This window comes from Crinia signifera, chromosome 11, assembly GCF_055691185.1.
Source record: "Crinia signifera chromosome 11, ASM5569118v1, whole genome shotgun sequence".
Taxonomy (NCBI): Eukaryota; Metazoa; Chordata; class Amphibia; order Anura; family Myobatrachidae; genus Crinia; species Crinia signifera.
Genome location: NC_139227.1, coordinates 99691448 through 99711051, shown reverse-complemented (window position 1 = coordinate 99711051; position 19604 = coordinate 99691448). Strand labels below are relative to the sequence as shown.

Sequence of the window (19604 nt, the reverse complement as noted above, 5' to 3'; positions counted from 1 at the left end):
AGCTGGCGGATGGGACAACAGAATAGTGCGCGAACAATAGGTCCCCTAAGCACATGGTGCCCCCACTGAAGGTCGTCACCGCTTTACAACACATAAAAAGTTTCTACACTTATTTTATGTAAAGAGGTCATGGTCGCATCTTCACCTTCCAGGCCTCTACATTACCGGGAACCGATATCTATCCCTGCTTGTGTATGTACTGTAGTGCTTTGTTATACATTTTGCTGCAAAGCCAGGCGCATGCAGGCCAAATTTTGGGGTCGCAGCGGCTGCATGTGATGTCACACAACTGCTGTGGCCCTCCCCCTGATTGGTCCAGACACGCCTGCATTGTCCAGACCACTCCCACAAACTGCCCTTACACCCGATGCCAGTCCTGAAACTGCGATCTCCTGTGACTGCAGTTCTAGGGCTCGTTCCACACTTCTGCTACGGGGTCTGAATGAGGCCCGGAGTGAACCATTACTAGACACCTCCCAGTAATCTCACATGACTTCTAGGCGGCACTTTTCTTTCTTAAATATTGGTCATGAATGAATGACGGGTTACACAAGATCTAATTGCTTGTACAATCAATGGTTTTCATTGCAGTAGAGCGCCACCTTGTGCTTCCTTGTGGTAGTGCAGGTAATGTTTGTAGCGGCACATTTTCCAAGCCCTGCATTTTAAGCCCAGATATGGTGAAAAATTTAATATCTTATGGTCACAGATAAACTTTCCTTACCTCCAATAGAAGCTCACCCCTATGAAGGCTTATCCGTCCCTAAAAAGTCCTGTGTGATCACTAAACTTCTGGATTCGGACTCAAAACACTCCTGGCTAGAGTCGCCAGATCCTTCCTTTGATACAGTGGTTTTCAATCTTGGTCCTCAGGACCCCACACAGTTCATATTTTCCAGGTCACCCAACAGGTACACTCATTATTGACTGACACATTTAAAAAAAATCCACAAGTGGAGCTAATTGTTTCAATTGTGATTCTGAAGACCGACTTTGAGAACCTGTGCATTAATACAGGTTCTGTGGCAGATTAAGGCCCAGTGCTGAAATCACTTAGCCACAGAATCTGTGTAAATCATATGTGTACCCTATTAAAGGAACAACCATACGTGACCATTGAGGATATTGTGGCTTATAATATTGTAACCTTTAAGCCTACACCATCAATATTACAGTCCCCATAGATACCTATATGGACGGTACTAGCTGTTGTGCCAGATAATTTCACGTAGGGCTGGACCGGGAAGCCTTACATAATCACCTGACCCTGTAACACACCGCATGCTGGTTTTGCACTATTGACAACAATATAGAACATATTAAATACTGTACAGGTTAATTTCAGAGTGAATGTCAATCCCTGTAGCAAATCACTACACTGTGGGGCTTATTTAAAGAAGCCACTCCCATCTCAGCACACTGAAGCCCTAAATTTAAGGTGGCGATGTTTTCTCTAACAAAAAATTGGCATGCTTTGCTATTTAAAGGATTGCCATTTTAAATGTACACCAAACACACCATGAAATATGAAGGCAAACACCTGCTTAGTAAATACACCTATGTGAAAAAGGGATAGTGGGGGCCTGACAGTGAGGGGGAGTGTGGCCCCGCCGACGTTCATATTGGGGGCAGATGGGTCCCTTATAAATCACTACTGGAGCGTGCCCCAGCCGTCATTGTCACTGATGTGGGTGTTCCCAGCACTTATGGAGGTGCTGTGCATCCCCCAAGCTCTCCCTTTAATTTGCTGCCATCTATTCATGGGGAATCAGCAAGGGAGAGGGGTAGGCTGTTGTAGCGGGGCGAAGGTAAAGGTGCGGGCCCCAAATGAACACTGGCGACACTATTCCCACCATATACCTGAGACACACAAAGCCATAACCTTAGCTGGAATAAATGCAGCGGAACAGTTACACAGCCACGTAAAGCGCAATGGACTGAGTGTTACCAAATGTTACAAACACACAAAGGTAGAACAGGGAACAACCTCACACACAACACTTGTGTATTTTATTCATCTATTTTATTAGTAAGAAAGCCAAACTGTCCACAGGTCCCCTTGGATAAGGAATACAGTACATGTTCTCCAGTGGGTCCCAGTTTAGGGGTATATGCGCCCCTGTAAGTCTCCCTCCGGCTGATGTATTACAGCCATATAAAACGAGATCTAGATGGAAACTAACAAACGCGCAGTTCCGTACAGTAACAGGCGCATTGCACCCGTGTAATGGGCTTTGCTCGTATTACATACCCGTTGGCATTTTTCATTTAACAAATGTTACTATGTGAATTGGTTACGTCGATTATTGTTCAACTGCTCGGATTATATAAAAACGTTATCCCGCAAAAAAACACAAAACTAAAAAATCCTAATTCCATTATAAATGACGCGCAGTACGACGGCCACATCCCGGTTTTATTCCCATCACCCCAGAATATGGATGGCGGAGCCAATAAACAGCGTGCAGCATTTGCGGGCAGCCACTACTGAGTACAGCAACCTCTAAGGTCCCACAAACCATTGCGCCGCTGTAAGGAACCGAGAAAGCATTAGTAAGGGCGCGTGTGGCCACATCACGGCTCCTCCTATGTTTTTAAGCAATTCAAAATGTAATATGTAGGACTTTCAGCCCTACAGACGGCAGCACAGTCCAGGAGAGACAGGAGACCTCTGTGGGTATAAGAAGGGCGGGGTAAGTGGTTCTCTAATTTTTCTTTGCCCTCTTCAGGAAACGAGCTCGGAGTCCTTTGTTCATATCCATGGCCAATTTCACAGAGATCCAGAGGGGGAGCAGTGATCCGGTCACCCAGCCCTGGGGGAACACAACAGACACAGCACATCAGACCACACCGTCTGCATTACATTATAGTACGGAAAATATCAATATACTGGACTGAAACATGCCACGCATTGTCATCCGTTCTGCTATATGCAACAGCGATGGGGGATAACTCAGCGAGGACATGTTGCCCCCAACCCCCCCCCCCCACACACCCATCTGGTCACAGCCAGCATCGGCAGGTGTCTATGCCCTTGCAGAGTCCCATCGGCAGTGAAGGCGGGCTGGGGACACGTCATCTAGTGTGTACCCAGCTTGAGATGCATCATTCAACCTGTAGGGCAACAAAGTCCCCACCAGAATATTCATGAAGTGATATATGTGCCACTGTGGGTTACTCAGCTGCCGAAAATAGGGACTGCATACATCCTTTGTGTCTCTTTCTCAAACTATTATTTGCGGAGTGTAATTTTTGTAATCTGGGACAAACGCGTTTTGCACTACCTCCCCAGATGGAATGTTAGAGCATGACAAAGCGATCAGTACATTCCCCAGGGCGTACTGTGTGCAGACTTCTCAGCCAATAACAATACACACAGCCTGATCTATAGCTCGTGTCACACATGTCACCTGGGAAGTCTGGATGACAACTGTCCACATGTGGTGTGAGATTTGCACATAAGACAGGTATAACAGATAACCTCATTCAGTTCCAGGATTGTACACATGGTCATATTATACTACAACGCTTCACCCTATATAATAACCAGTATACTGCGGTCAGTGGGAAACGTCTAAGTGACCTAATAGGAGGTGAGCCAGGGTAGGTGCTGTTCCCTGCGATAATGGGCTCCATCCGCAGGATAACAATAATCTGAGTGGGCTGCACTCATCTTGGAAGTCAGGGAAAAGATATTACCAAAAACAATCCTTAATTAGGCCACGGTCGGGTCAGATTCCTGGGAGACTTCAAGAGAACTCTGCATACACAGTGACCGATTTTCCCCGTGGTGGACGGATTTCCATATCAGGATGCTATGGAAAGCCGTCCACTCCATCGCTCATCTGCTGGTAACACAGATGAGTGGTGGCGACGGTGGCTGACGATGATGTGGGAGCGCGTATCAGCGCTCATTGCTGGGCCGTACAAACTGTGCAGCTTTTCAGCTGAAACACCAAAACTGATCTGCTTTCAGCTCAAATCGCAAAAATGTATGGGCATTTAGGGGCATCAACTATGCATTAAACATGGGAGCAGGTTCCCGAGTGCCTGTCTGCAGCCCTGAAGGCACCACCAGAGGAGACCCACGGTGTACTGGAATGGCACTAACCACACTTCTGGACCCACTTCATGTCATTCCCCGGTAGGATACAGGCAGGAGGCAGAGGAGTATATCCCAAAGTGAAAGCAGATGGTGACGACCACCAATTCCCCTCCAGGACCCAGCTATAGAACCCAGCAATAGAAATCACGTTTTTCCACGTGTCCTCTTCGCCAAGCACACAGGAGAAAATTAAGCCCTGAGGATTGGGGGGGATTGTGGGGAGGGGGCGTGGCTTCCCGTGAGTAACCTTGCACAGAGTCTGTATCCCCCCTGCACAAACATAAACCAGTGACTCACCATGATGGCATGGGGCAGGTAGCCGTTGGTTCTGGTCTGGAGGCCCACAGTCTTCAGCGCTGATCTGACGTAGGCTTCCGCACTAGGCTTGTCCCATGTCGGTTTACGGACTCTGCTCATTTTGGTGGCCACGAAGAACGGGAGGACGCTCTGAGGAGACACAGGAGATATCATCACCCCCATGGATACTATATGGCAGCGCACAGACTAGGTATATAGAGCTGTACATTCGTTAGCGCGCACACTCACAGTATATATGGTCACTCACTTCAACAACTTCCACACGTACAATATAAAAATATAAAGTGTGTGTGTGTGTGAATATATATATATATATATATATATATATATATATATATATATATATATATATATATATATATACATACATACATACATACATACATACATACATACATACATACATACATACATATACACATATATACATACACACACACACACACACACACACACATACACATACATACATACATACATACATAATCCAACTCCCAGACTGGGAAAAACGGCACTCAGAGACAGACGAAGATGTGCAAAAAAACCTTTAGTGCAAGGTAGGGGTAACGTTTCAGGGGTATCAGCCCCGTCCTCAGACCCAAATCCTACAGCCTGTAGGATTTGGGTCTGAGGAGGGGCTGATACCCCGAAACATTACCCCTACCTTGCACTAATTGTAGTTTTGCAAATCTTCATCTGTCTCGGAGTGCCGTTTTTCCCAGTCTGGGAGTTGGATGAAATACAAAGATTATTCTGGCACCAGAGCACGCTGAATTGAGTCTACAGAGTGCCGGCAGTATTGGACTACTATAAAAACAAAATAGGATTAATTGTGCATACAGGCAACATTTCGGGGCTGCGCCCCTTTCTCAAGCCAAAAAGTTGTTATTGGCTTGAGAAAGGGGCGTAGCCCCGAAACATCGCCTGTTTGCACAATTTTTTTCCCCACCATTACCTAAGTGCCGCCCGTCTCTGATATATAATATAATATAACAAGTAACCAGTGCCTACACTATCAAACTACTGTATGATGTGTACAGCTGCTGGGTCAACAAACTTAGAAGCACAGGAGGCTTATGCCGCAGGCCTAGGAGCACAGGGGGCATATGCCGCATGCCCAGGAGCACAGGCGGCGTATGCCGCAGGCTCAAGAGCACAGGGGGCGTATGCCGAAAGCTCAAGAGCACAGGGGGCGTATGCCGCAGGCTCAAGGGCCCAGGGGGCGTATGCCGAAGGCCCAGGGGGCGTAAGCCGAAGGCCCAGGGGCACAGGGGGCGTAAGCCGAAGGCCCAGGGGCACAGGGGGCGTAAGCCGAAGGCCCAGGGGGCATAAGCCGAAGGCCCAGGGGGCATAAGCCGAAGGCCCAGGGGCCCAGGCGGTGTATGCTGAAGGCCCAGGAGCACAGGCGGCGTATGCCGAAGGCCCAGGGGCACAGGCAGCATATGCCACAGGCCCAGGAGCACAGGCAACATATGCCACAGGCCCAGGAGCACAGGCAACGTATGCCGAAGGCCCAGGAGCACAGGCAACGTATGCCGAAGGCCCAGGAGCACAGGCAACGTATGCTGAAGGCCCAGGAGCACAGGCAACGTATGCTGAAGGCCCAGGAGCACAGGCAACGTATGCTGAAGGCCCAGGAGCACAGGCAACGTATGCTAAAGGCCCAGGAGCACAGGCAACGTATGCTGAAGGCCCAGGAGCACAGGCAACGTATGCTAAAGGCCCAGGAGCACAAGCAACGTCTGCTGAAGGCCCAGGAGCACAGGCAACGTATGCTGAAGGCCCAGGAGCACAGGCAACGTATGCTGTAGGCCTGGGAGCACAGGAGGTGCATGCTAAAGGCCCAGGAGCACAGGCAGCATATGCTGAAGGCCATGGGGCACAGGCAGCATATGCTGTAGGCCTAGGAGCACAGGAGGTGCATGCTGAAGGCCCAGGAGCACAATATTTTGCTGCACCTCATTGCCTCTACCAATCTTTCCAGTTTAAAATGCACGTTCTAGTCCAACCCTTTCCCTGGTCACCCTCCATCTGTTCTTCCCTTCCCCTTAGCATGTAAGCAGTCACAGACACGGCCCTCCGCCCTCCTGCTCTTCCTTAGTGCACTCCATGTCACCGGTGTCCCTCCTACTCTGTGACTCAGATTCTGTCTGCTCATCCGTACATTGGGTACAAATCACTGAGCATGGATTAATTCCACCCTGTCACTGCGGTTAGCTTCAGTGAGTTACCCAGCACGGCCCCATGGAGAAATATAAGTGTCGTAGAGTGTAACAACATGAGAGGTAGAAGAAGAACATTTGTTGAAGAGCATCCTGCTGTGTGTGCAGAGTCATGTGATATTTAAGAGAACCCTTTATATTCGGATCAGCAGTTATACAATGTACCACACATTAGGGCTGAACCAGGGAGCGCAGTTCATTGTGTGGTGTGCACAGAAGCAATTACTTAGCCAGCGGTATGGCTGCCATTGTCTACCTGTTGCTGCCGACATTGGCAAGTGTGTATGCCCATTGCCGGTGTCGCTAGATACGCACACACAAAAAGTCTAAACAAAACTCATATGTTCGCAATCCAAATGGTATCATAATTCAGCTTCCTCATACACAAAGATCATCTTCATAAACGGCTAACGGATTATTCCAGAGCCCATAGGCCTGGATACTGCAGCCATTCACATCAGCCCCTGCCCCCAGTGGTGCTTACACTCTATATTGAACTCAGTCTGGCACCCAAAAGAGCAATGGTTCCCTCCGTTCACATTATAAAGCCATTGAGCAGATTTATGGAGCCAAAAGAATGAAATAAAAATAAAACCATTGTATTGAGTGGAATTAAGAAATGCATTACACATTCTAGACACAAGGTGGCAGTAAGAGTTTAACAACAGGGCAAGACGTGTTTATTAGGAACCCCGGCTCTTACGTATAGTGGTGAGGGAAACTATCAGCCTATCAGCTCCTAAGTGTCATTATTCAAACACAGCCTGTAATGTGACAGTTAGGGGCCTGATTGGCAGCTACTTTATCTCTCTCCAGGCGTAGTGCAACTCCCCCTGTGTGTCTTTCCGTTTTGCAATAGTTTTGTAGACTTTCGCTCTTGTGCCAACATTTCTGCTGGAAGTTGGTATAAAGATGACGCCACTTTCAAAACACCACCATTCGGAAGGCTGGCCGCCAAGGTCACGGTCCGGCTGCAGTTGGGCCTAGATCCACAATTCGCTCTAACACACATGGACATTGTGAACATTGTACTGTACCTCACACCACTGTGTGGTGATTATCAGGTGTTGAATACAATCAGTTTTCCATTGGGCAGATGTAGTAACCAGCGTTAAATACAGAAATGCACTTAACGCTAGTTAACTGGGGGGAAGATGGGGGGGGTTTACGTTTTCCCTACTGTATTACTAGCGCACCTAACGTGCGATAGTGACAGCCTTACGCTCTGCGGGGCTGTCCCCTGCAATCCCCCCTGCGATTACGACGCTTTCGCCAGCACAGGGCTAGCGGTGTTCTATCCCCCACTGCGGGGACAACGCTAGCCCTGCTGCTGGCTCTGGGCTGCGCTGGAGATCTTGCGCATACCCATTACAGCTGGTGGGGGCAGAAAGCGTGAGTGCGTTAAACATCCCTTTTAGTCCTGCCACTCTGTAGCGCTGAGCAACTTTTTTGCCACTTTTTCCCCCCATTAAATAGCATCATATTTGCAAAACTAAGCTAATCCACGCACAAGCAGCTTCTGCTGATTAAAATGATATTGTGTCATGCCTATATTCTGTGTATGACCGCCGCTGTAGCTGCATATGAAATGCTACGTTACAGTCGTTTCCAGGAAGTCACTGTAACGTTGCGTTTCTTATGCAGATACAGTCACAGTTACACAGAGAATATAAGCATGCTGAATATCATGGACCCCACAGCATTTATGGGACATGGTGGAGATTAGCAATGACAAATATTGGGGAGCTGGCCAACTGCACAGCTTAACAAATGTTAAAAAAAACTTATGCAAAAACCTGTACCCACGACACAACATGCTGTATAGAACACGCAAAAAGGCGTAATACATGGATGCACGAGGTGGGAGCGCACAAGCAGACATTACAACAGACAAGGCCTCGCTCGTAGTAATGATCTCATTTATATGGGGCCTCAAGGTATCTGCAACACCGTACAGAAACCAAACACTTATAGAGCAATATAGGGAATAACGGTCATGCAATATAATTATCCAACCAAATGCCGGGTGCAGGAGAATACAGTGAGGGTTATTGAATGTGACTAAACTGTACAATGTAGGACTGCAAGTCAATGTTATGGAGCTGCAGGTTATAATACTGACTGTCAGCCATGGGGAGCAGGTATTAATACGGGGTATTGTGGTGGGGATCGGGGGGCAATAATAAGCTGTTCGGACAGTCATAAGAAGGGTCATTCATACTCATTGTTACAATTTCATAAAACCTGAAAAGGACTGAGGTTAATTGGGTAAGAATGGTCTCTAGCACTGGATTCTGTTATTTAACTAAATATATAGATATACATGTACATCCATACGTACATACATACATACATACAAACACACACACAGGCAGACAGATACATAGATAGAAATGATATACATATTTGCACCATCTATGTAAGGAGGGGACGTCACACTCCGGAGTGCCACAACGTGATCTCCTTGTTGCCGAGACAGCAGCTGTTGTTGTGGAAACCAGACAATAACAAGCATCCTTGGTAGAGACACACCACACTCACCTGCACGGTGACCCCCTTACTCTGGTACTCAGCATGTAGACCCCGGGAGAAGAAGTCCACGAACGCCTGGTTGAGGGAAGGACAGGAGTTAGCGCTATCGGTAACAGACTCATTATCTACAAGCAGAATAGCATTAGAACCTGACTAAGAATTGGGGACAACATGGAGAAAAACAAATAATTACAAAAAAAAATGTTTTAAATAAAACAAACCTGCAGCGTGCAATTGTAGAAGGCGCTGGGAGCGCAATTGTCCCTGTAGATCCCACACGCTGCACAGAACCATGCACCCTTCCACCTCAACTGCCGGGTGGTGGTGATCGGAGAGTCCTTAAAGCACCGAGTCTGTACCTGTATTACCCCTACATTTACCAATGTGTCCTCCTCATACACCCAGCCTCAATACACCATACAATGGGACTGAGCCGCGCCAGGCACCGTAGTTTTTCTAGAAATGTATTTGCATTGCAGACGCTGTAAAAAGCCGCCAACGGTGTCCTGGAGATGTTGGGCTGGGACTTCACTGGTTATACACACATACAAAGTCGCAGATGTAGCGCAGCAGAGCCTGGTGTGAGAAAAGGCTGAGGCAGCTGCATCCAGACTCAGTCGCACATCCCACTGATCAGTGTAAGCCACCAACATAGTTTTTTTATATTTGTGCTTATAAATTAAAGGTGTATTCATGGCACATCGTTCTGCCTGGCATGGGACTACACTGCTCAATTGGTGCCGTACAGATTGTCTGTGTAAGTGCATCGCTAATAGCCAGATAATAAACACAAACATGTAATGACAGACCCGATGCCGCCTTCTTTGTATGAATAATGGAACACGCAAGTAACACTATATGATATGATATAATATATAATGACGGAAGGGGCCTTCCCTTGCAGTAACATGGCTATGAGCGTCTGTGTTTACTTAGGAGGAGGGGGAAAAGGAGCTTTGTCTGTCTAAGTCATTGCACATGTGGAAGGGTCGCCGTGCTTTTAGTATTAATGCTACCATTGGTTCTCCCTTTTATTCCACCATTAAACTCATTATCCACGTTCCCCTCCAAAACCCTTCTGGAGTCAGTGACAATCAGCCAGAAAGCTATTGGTTCACAGAATGGGACACATCTTTGTGGTCTTGGTGTGAGCCTCATTTTCAGCTAGACTTCCATAAAGTAACAGCGTATCATAGACTTGCTTCCCCTATAACATGGAGATGATGAAGCGAGACATGGACGCAGTGTATGGTAAAGGGGTGCTCACCCGCGCGGGAAACACAACCTAATGAGACCTCTGCTGGGTGCACACTAGTAAATATTGATCTCTCGTCCAATCAGACAGCGTGTTCTCCATACACACTGCCCGATCCGTCCTGCCTGACATCATGACTGTGTGGTTGCACTTACATGCGCTCAGCCAGGAGAGCTGTCAGTCACCACCGGGTGTACAGATGGTCAGCGGATCGCCCGTACAGAACATTGGCCCTTATTTTAGTTGATTCGGACGGATGCGTATTTCGGACAGGAACCGAGTGTTCTTAGCCCCGCCTACAGTACGGATCGCTCACACCATCCGAATGCGGTAAGACACCGAGCATACGGACCGCGAGTGGATATTTCATGTGAAAACCTCCCCCATCCTCGAATGATGGACCGAGCGGTCAGGCAGCACCGAGTGTTAAGACCACTCGGACATTTTTCCGTATGAAAGCAGGAATATGGGCGGGCAGCTGGCACCGGCTATGTCCGCCCTCCACACGTGCATTACCATATGTATGCCCAGCTTTTGCATGGGAACACCCATGAAACGCGGGGCGTACGCATATGTTAATGAACCCAAACAGCCCTTCACGCGCCTCTCCACCCCCTGCTCGGGTGGTTCCGTACATTCGTTTTATGCACGGACCTCACTCTGTTTTCAGACGTGCGAGGCATTCGCACATGCGCAGATACGCCTCTGCACATGCGCAAATACCAAACATCGGCCGTCCGACTCAAATCAGAATAAGGGCCAATGTGCCGATTTATCTTCAGATATATTGCACAGCTGAGGCGATCTATCTGTAAATGACGCCATTCACAGATATATCGCTGGTACACACTGGACGATGTTCCATCGATACTGGCCAGTGTGCACCCAGGAGACCCAGATCAGATTCTCAGGGCACCTAGCGCTTGCGAGTATTCAATGCCAGAGTTAAACAGATTTTCCTGTCTTGTTCCTTTGGCGAAACCGCAATGTTACCTGCTATACACAGTAACCATGTAGCCAATGGGGCAGTGCGCTACTATGGAATCGCGGGTGTTTCGCTACAAAGCCCAGGGAAGAGGTGCATTTGAAGGATAAAATGGGGTGTTTTAATCAATGGTTGGTTTTAGGGTCTCTCTCCCTCCAATCAGAGCATCTCTGTGTTGAGCTTCCTTCTAAAGGCAGAGTGTGAGTGTGGATTTCCTGTCAGTGTGGGGAAGGGGAGATATGGAGATGGGTAGCTAGAGGCGGAGTCCTAGGTATCCGTCATATTACAGCAGAAGCAGCATGGGAGAGGTGTACATACCTTGGTAGCGGAATAGACAGTAAGTAAGGGGACCGGGTACATGCCGCTGGCGGACGAGATATTCAGAATAACACCCTTGGACCTGAAAAACAAAGAGAGGCTCATTGTGATCTACTGCAGGGTCGGAGAACATCAGTATAATATGGGCGCATGCTATTTATATAGTGCACAGAAAGAGCAAGCCAGGAGACATGACTGTCCGGTATACACTCAATCCAACCCCAAAATACGTACAATACCCAGAACTAAATAACAAAAACCACCTTTGAAGTAGGAGACATAATGGCACTAGAAATGACTGTGGCAGACCTGAGGGGGGGTTGATGAGGCCGGAAACGTAGGGGGCCATTGATCAATGAATGTTTGTGGCTTAGTCTGATTTTGGAGGGTCACTGGAAATAATTAGAATCCCGACAATGCCATTCCTGCTGGCAGTCACAACCACCATAGCTTTCTATGGGGCAGATGTATTACGCCTGGAGAAGAGATAAAGCGGACGGTCCAGCAGCAGCCAATCCGCTCCTAACTGTCAATGCTGCCAGATTTAACAACTTTACATTGGCCCCTGCAGCTACTGCCCATGTGCTACAGATCACATAATGAACCAGCAGAGGGTTACCCCGGAACCCTCCCCGGCATTGTCTACCGCACATGGGCCATCAGAAGCCCCGGCATCAAACTGAGCACAGCGCAGGTACAGGCAACTTCAGTGTCTCTGTCCATGCGGGTGCGCCATGATACATCCTGCCATGCAATTCCGGTTGCTAATCCAGTTCATATTGCAAAGTGATTCTTGATAAATGGGCCTCAACTGTAAGTGAATTAAGGGAGTTTTAGAAATCAAGTGGAGAATAACTGGAGCAGTCAGGGAGACTGGAGTATAGAGAGGGGACTGCTGCAGAAGAGGTTACAGTAATCAAGGTAGGAAATGAGATGGGTATGAAAGAGTTTGGGGGGTTTACTAGAGTAAATACATTTTGCTGCAGAATTGGGTGAGAGAAATGGATGGAGGAAAGGGGATTTTTTGGGGGGGGAAGGGGGTCTTCTGGTTTCAAAACCATTGCGTGTTTTCTGAAAGCTCCCCAATTGGGCAGCTTGTAAAATTCCAGGCGCACAAACGCAACCTGCATGACATATCCTCCTACACTGCGAGCACCCTCCATAGTCCACGTGGAACGTTACCATATTCCTGTGGTACTGGATCATACAGGATGCCGGCACTCAAAATTCTGAGAGAGGGTTATGCTGTGGGTGAGGGAAGGGGTTAGGTTGCCGGGATGAAGGGTTAGAGTGGGATTGGGGTGGGGGTGTCAGGATTCCCTTATCGGGTATTATAACCACTGGCATCCCAGGCCCGTCATCCGCATGTATTGTGATCATACAGACCACCAATGCTATCTTGCTGGACCAATATGCCATATGTAGCGCTTACCCTCATGTATACTTATAGAGTAACAGCCGTGCCAGCGCCAACGGTCGCTTATTTTAGTACTAAAGAGGAATATACCTCTCCGCAAACCCAGAAGCGCTTCTGCCCTGCGGAGCCATCTCTAAATATGCTGCATACACATAGTGGATGTCGCCCAGGCTCACTGTGCTTATGGGACACTTATTTTCTACACACTGATTCATTTAAACCTGTCATTCACCATCTGGGCTTTTCAGCCAGGATTTGAAATCATCGGGCACAGCGGAATAGAAGTGTATCTAATGCAGGGAGAGCTGCATAGCTGTGTCCTAACCTATGGCAAGGAACAAAATCAATTCTGCATAAATTGTAAAACATGGCTGAGAGGCTCAGAAAGAGGCCATACAGGTACGGTAGTAATAGGAGCATTGGGTGGGGTGTGGGAATGTTCACAAGCTAATTAACCCTTTCAGTGAGAGATCCTCAAAATAGACGCTGAAAAAATGCCTGCGCCGCTCTCAGCGACTGTTCTTGTTCTGGGTGCAATATATAACTAAACTTCAATGAATGGACTTGGCTGGATTTGTATGTATTTATACTAAAACAACAGTCGCTGTGGGTGACTGGCATTTGAACCATACGCAATGTCCGATACATCGGAAGGCCATCGGTGCAAATCTCAGTATCTCTGAGGCTGCCACTAATCTGTGACAGATACAGGCTGACCGCTGCTAGCGTCGATGTCAGGCAAACCTGTAGCAGGCGAGTCCTGGCTGGGATGGAATACGGTCAGGGGAAATAGCCTTCGGGATTAAATACCCCTATAGTGGTTGTATATGAATGTCTTAAGCTTTTGGTTGGTTATTACCGTACTTTCTAGAAAGAATAAATTCTTTAGGCCAGCGATTGCCAAACTTTTATAATCACGGTGCCATCCCATGAATATCCCAATTTTCTTCATGGCACCCCAAGGTCAAAAAATATTTTATGTGAAATTCAGAAAAACATATTTGATTAAGTTGTGTTTGTACACACTGCGCAATCTGTGACCCAATCGCAATCTACGATGATTTGTTCGTACAACAAATCGCCTCGTGTGTACTCCAGATGGGGTGAAAGTACGCGGTTAACAAATGCCCCACACACACCAATGTGGCAATGGCACTTGCCACACAGTATTGAGCGCCGTTCTGTGTGCCGGCTGCCATCCCTACCACAACTGCTGTCTGGAGGCAGGTAATCCCCAAAGAGCCGCCCACCCTCGGCTGGCTGGCTGGCTGTAATTCCCCCCCTAAGAATAGAACGCTGTGGAGACTGTATTGATGACTCAGATTTTTTAATTCAGTTGTAAAAAAGGAAAGAAGAAAAAAAAAAAGCCACCACAAGAGCATTGAGGAGAGTGGAAGGATTCCACAGTGGTGATGACTCATTCTCCAGCCTTGTGACTCACCTCCGATCACTCCGTCTCTACCATCATGGAGGACGGACGGATTAGTCACCACTATGAATTTTTCAACAGAAAAAGGATTCTCCCCTATAAATAATAATGAGGTCCGGCCTGGGGAGTGTTTATTTGTGTCTCTGACTCACCTCGCCACCATGCCGGGCAACACCAGCCGTGTCATCTGCAGGAGACAAAACAGAGGACAACCATGAGACAGAGAGCGAGCAAGAGAGACAGAGAGACAGAGAGCGAGCGAGAGAGACAGAGAGCGAGCGAGAGAGACAGAGAGCGAGCAAAAGAGACAGAGAGCGAGCAAAAGAGACAGAGAGCGAGCAAAAGAGACAGAGAGCGGGCAAAAGAGACAGAGAGCGGGTAAAAGAGACAGAGAGCGAGCAAAAGAGACAGAGAGCGAGCAAAAGAGACAGATTTATCAAGCTTCAAAAAGTGATAAAATGGAGAGTGATAAACAACCAGCTCCTAACTACCCTGCTACAGACGGGGTTTGACAAATGATGACAGGTAGAGGCTGGTTTTTTTTATCACTCTCCATTTTATAACTTTTTGAAGACAGACAGAGACAGACAGACAGACAGAGACTGTCTCTCTTTGTCGGTCTGTCTCTGTCTTTTTTTGTCTGTCTGAGACAGACAAAGTCACCGGAGAACCCTGGCCCTAACAGATCGCCCAGCAAACAGCGCTGACACATCACTAAGCAGCACTGTGCAATCTAGCATCCCTCACCCAAATCTCCGCGTGTGTAGGCCTCTTAAGCCACCTTGGAGATACTATGAGGGGTATTTAATGCGGCCGGCAAGTGGGTTTGTACGTCGAGGATGGCATTTTGGCGTCGAAAACAAGGTATCCTCGCCGTCAAAACTCTGCTCCACATTCACCGTGAGGATCCCCTTATTTGCCGCAACTGAGCCGTGCCGTTTAAATGGCCACACTTGCCATTTCCACCTTGCCCTCAGGGAACAGGTGAGTGAAGAAGAGTGAGTTGAATACACGGATGGCGAGCTATCGGCACTTGTCACTGTTGATAGCTCACAGACCGGGCATAACGTAACATCAAACGGGTGATCTGCAACTTAGCACAATACACAATTCTGCACACATCTACAGTACGGTCGCCTCCAAGGGGATTAACATAATGTTGATAGATACTGATTGCGGAGTTTCCCATTACTACATCAATGAATGTGGTTCGGAAAAAAAAAAAAAAAATACACATATTAAAAGGAAAAAAAACAAATACAGAATATATTTATCTTCACTATTTAGCCTTAATTGTATTACAAGCGGTCACACGATAGAGGTCAGTAACTCTCATTGCATCACACTAATACATTTGCTCTACTCAGATATGTGCATAAAATACCCCTCACAAACACTTATTTATGGATATAGACTATTCTCTTCCATGTATACAAAAGAAAAAAAAAAAAATTTAAATATAGGATTTAAAAAATGGTTACAATTTTTTTTTTTTAAATAAAAACAAAGCAACGCCAAAAAAAGCGCAAAACAAAATAAGTGGCGTGCTTTCTCTGCGAGCGGGGATGGAGAAAGGGAGAGGCAGTCTGGGAACAGTACCGGAGACAGACGATGGGAGGGAAGTGGGTGAGAAGCACTGAGTGGGCGGAAGTAGTGTGTGGGTGAGCACTTGCTGCATAGGCGTCTATTTCAGACATTCCCCTGAACACCACCAGCTAACGACGATGTCGTCATTGAGAAAAAAAAAAGGGGGAAGGGGAGGGGGTGATAAGAAAAGAGGCTCACGATTCGCTCAATCAAATAAGCAAAACCACAAAACGAAGAAAAATAAATGGAGAAAATGTCACGTTAAAAACCTTGGATAAAAACAGTTTTCTTGGAAAATTCAAACAGTTTTGATAGAAGGATGGAGTGGTGGCAAAACACCGGGTAAAGACAGATGGTTTTGGAGGCGAAAAATTAGACAGGGGGAGGGACGGGGAACAAAAACAAACAAAAACAGCACGCAGATGCTCTTTTCAAGTCAAGCTAGCGAAGCATTCAGTCTGCTGCACCGAGAAGGTTTGCCAACAATCCTGGTGCATTTGGCAAAGAAAAAAAAAAATTTCACATTATAAATCCTGGCGTACTTTTCACAACGAACAGAGGAAAAATCTAAAATCAGTTGATGGTGAGTAACCATCTAATGAGGTTTCCTCTGTGCGAGCAGATGTGTAAGCGCACACATCGGCTCACAGCGTGGCGTGGGTATTCGGCCGGCGGGCTGGGCGTGCAGTCGGTGGGGCAGCATTTACCCGCTAGCTAGGCAGCGAATATACGGGACCTATGTGATATCATTAACAATACGGTCAGAGCTCCAGGACAAACGATATAGTGCATAAACACTGAACAATATCGATGCTGTTCAGTGACGTCACCAGGTCCCCTTCCTCAACATGCAGTCGTTGACGATACCGGTAGATTTAACTGCATGTTCAGATGACAAAGGGGCTCGTTAACGACCATTAATACACTGTGTACACACTAGAGCAGGCAGGTCCAAAGTCAGGCCCGGGGGCCAATTGCGGCCCATACTGTAATTTCAAGTGGCCCTCAGCTTCCAGCTGGAAACGGGCAGAGCATCAGATGTGAGAAGCACAGCACAGGACACTAAAGGTGGGGTCCCGGCGAGTGCGCCTTTACCTTGCTGTCTGCTGCAGTGAGGAGGTGCCGGCCGCCACAGTCAGATGTGTTTGGCGTCCTACCCCTGCTGCTGCAATCGTATAATTACCCTACTCCACAATCACAGTGACAGCAGTGTTTGGGGAGGGGGGCAGCAAGGAGGGAGCTTGCTCCCGTAACATGCAGAGCGGAGGAGGGCAGCAGCGGGAGCCCAAACATCTCCTGTCCTTGCAGTGCCTGCTTTGCCTCTCTTTCCTCTGGCTCACACAAGGGGCTGGGAAACATACAGAGAAGGAAGGGGGCAGAGGGGGGGGGACATACAATGAAGGAGGGTCAGGCTGGGGGACATACAGTGAATGGAGGTAGTGATGGCCATTCAGAGAAGGGGGAGCAGGGGCAGGCTGGGGGACATACAGTGAATGGGGGCAGAGTGGGGTACATAGTGAATGGGGGGTCATACAGTGAAGAAGGGTCAGGCTTGGGGACATACAATGAATGGAGGCACTGATGGACATTAAGAGAAGGGGGCAGGCTGGGGGACATACAGTGAGTGGGGGACATACAGTGAAGGAAGGGAAGGTTGGGGGACATACAGTGAATGGGGGCAGGCTGGGGGAAATACAGTGAAGGGGCAGGCTGTTGGACATAGAGTGTATGATGCCCGAGTGGGGGATCATTCTGATGTGATTAATGATTCACAGAATGTCAGGCTGAATGGTCGGCCCCCACACATTTACACTTCACCAAATCTGGCCCTTGTCGCAAAAAGTTTGGACACCCCTGCACTAGAGGATATGCACGATGATATTGTTACCTAGATCACTATTGTGCATATCGCATAGTGTACACTTTAGAGTACGCTAAATCACAGGAACAGCGCATGAATATTTAGCATTTCCTGCAAAACCATCAATAAGGACTTTATGCGGCCCATAGAGAAATCCAGCTGTGGTGGATAATCTCAGTCCCCAGGGCAGTGACCCAATATAAAACATTCCAATCAGGACGTAAAACCAGGCACTTCTGATGCCTTAAATTTAAAAGGGGGTGATGATGATTTCACTAGCCGTTTTTTGCTAGTACAACCATTGGCATTTTAAAATTTCTGGCATGCGCATGATTAGGAGCGTCGGGTTAATTTGTAAAAAAAAAAAAAACAGAGAACGCTGCGTGAGGGCGGAGTTTGCAGTAACCTACAGTACACCCAGCAGTCCGGCGTATTAGATGCGTTAGATTAAGATTGGCCGAGGTGTCCTCTTACGTTGTTGCCGCGATGTGTCTTAATGCGGTTTAGCGGGACAGTGCATGCAGGGACATAAGGGCTATTTACAGATGGAGCTGGGCTCCCTCTTGCTGGCGAATCGCTAGAACGTCAGCGCTGGCGATCCGCCAGCAGCCTGGCGTCCATCTGACTGAGACGCGCGCGCGTCTCAGTTTCCGGGCAGCGGGAACCCTGTCCGTCTCCGCTTCAGGGAGACGGACAGGGTTGGGGGGGGGAGGGGAGGTGCGGGGAGGCAGTGGGGACCCCGGGTGACCGCCGACAAGGACCCGGGGGGGGGGGGGGGACAGTGCGAAAGGGGACGCACGCGCACCTCGTGCTCACGCGTCCCCTTTTGCAGATACAGATGGCGGCTGGCGTCGCCATCGCCATCCCCTGCAAGGTAGAGACCCGCTCCATCTGTACTAAGATTATAATTCTATTGAAGATGGGATATTGCTTATAGCAACCATATTGTACTACTTATTTATTTAGCACCTTCCAGAAGATAAGAGAGATAGAATGTTTAATTGTTATGGGTAAAATCTGAGAACTGCAACACCGTAAGAGGATACAGCTGTACACTAAACTGCAAATGGAGGATATACTATATAGAAGCAGAGCCCCTTATACTGAAGCAGCCTCCAGTAGCATGTAGGAGAGCAGGGATGCTCTGTGCAGGCAGAATCAGACCTAGGAGAAGGCCGTCACTGTCTCAGGGTTCACACTACAGCTTAGTAGGTGCAGAGACTGGTATACCACGAACAGCAGATTCTATTAAATCATGCAGGCCTGTCCAGCTTTTGTTAAACTACACCTCCCAGCATGCCCTGCCAGAGTTTTAGCATTCCTTTATAGCAAGACTGTGGCAAGGCATGCTGAGGTTTGTAGTTTAACAGCAGCTAGAGAACCACAGGTTAGGCAGGCCTGCCGTCTCTTCCTTCGGTACTTGTGTATTATAACGGCGCCCATCGCATCGCATACCATAAGGCATACGATGGTATGCGATGCGATATCGTGTGGTGAGCGCAGCAAGCCACCAAGACCGAAGCGTGGCGAGCGCCGCGCGCCCCGCGAGGGGACGCGTATAACTTCACAGGTATA

The 19604-nt window shown here is 48.0% G+C and overlaps 1 protein-coding gene across 1 annotated transcript in view; it reads right to left on the bottom strand.

Moving 5' to 3' along the window:
* Positions 1 to 1982: 1982 nt before the first annotated feature.
* Positions 1983 to 19604, bottom strand: part of HSD17B12 (hydroxysteroid 17-beta dehydrogenase 12) — a 52967-nt gene continuing 35345 nt past the window's right edge. Inside the window, exons 7-11 of the mRNA XM_083163899.1 lie at positions 14734 to 14768; positions 11736 to 11817; positions 9187 to 9252; positions 4403 to 4552; positions 1983 to 2813 (exon numbers count right to left, since the gene is read on the bottom strand). Coding sequence (XP_083020025.1) covers positions 2706 to 2813; positions 4403 to 4552; positions 9187 to 9252; positions 11736 to 11817; positions 14734 to 14768 — 441 coding nt within the window. The 3' untranslated portion in view covers positions 1983 to 2705. The remainder of the gene's footprint in view (positions 2814 to 4402; positions 4553 to 9186; positions 9253 to 11735; positions 11818 to 14733; positions 14769 to 19604) is intronic.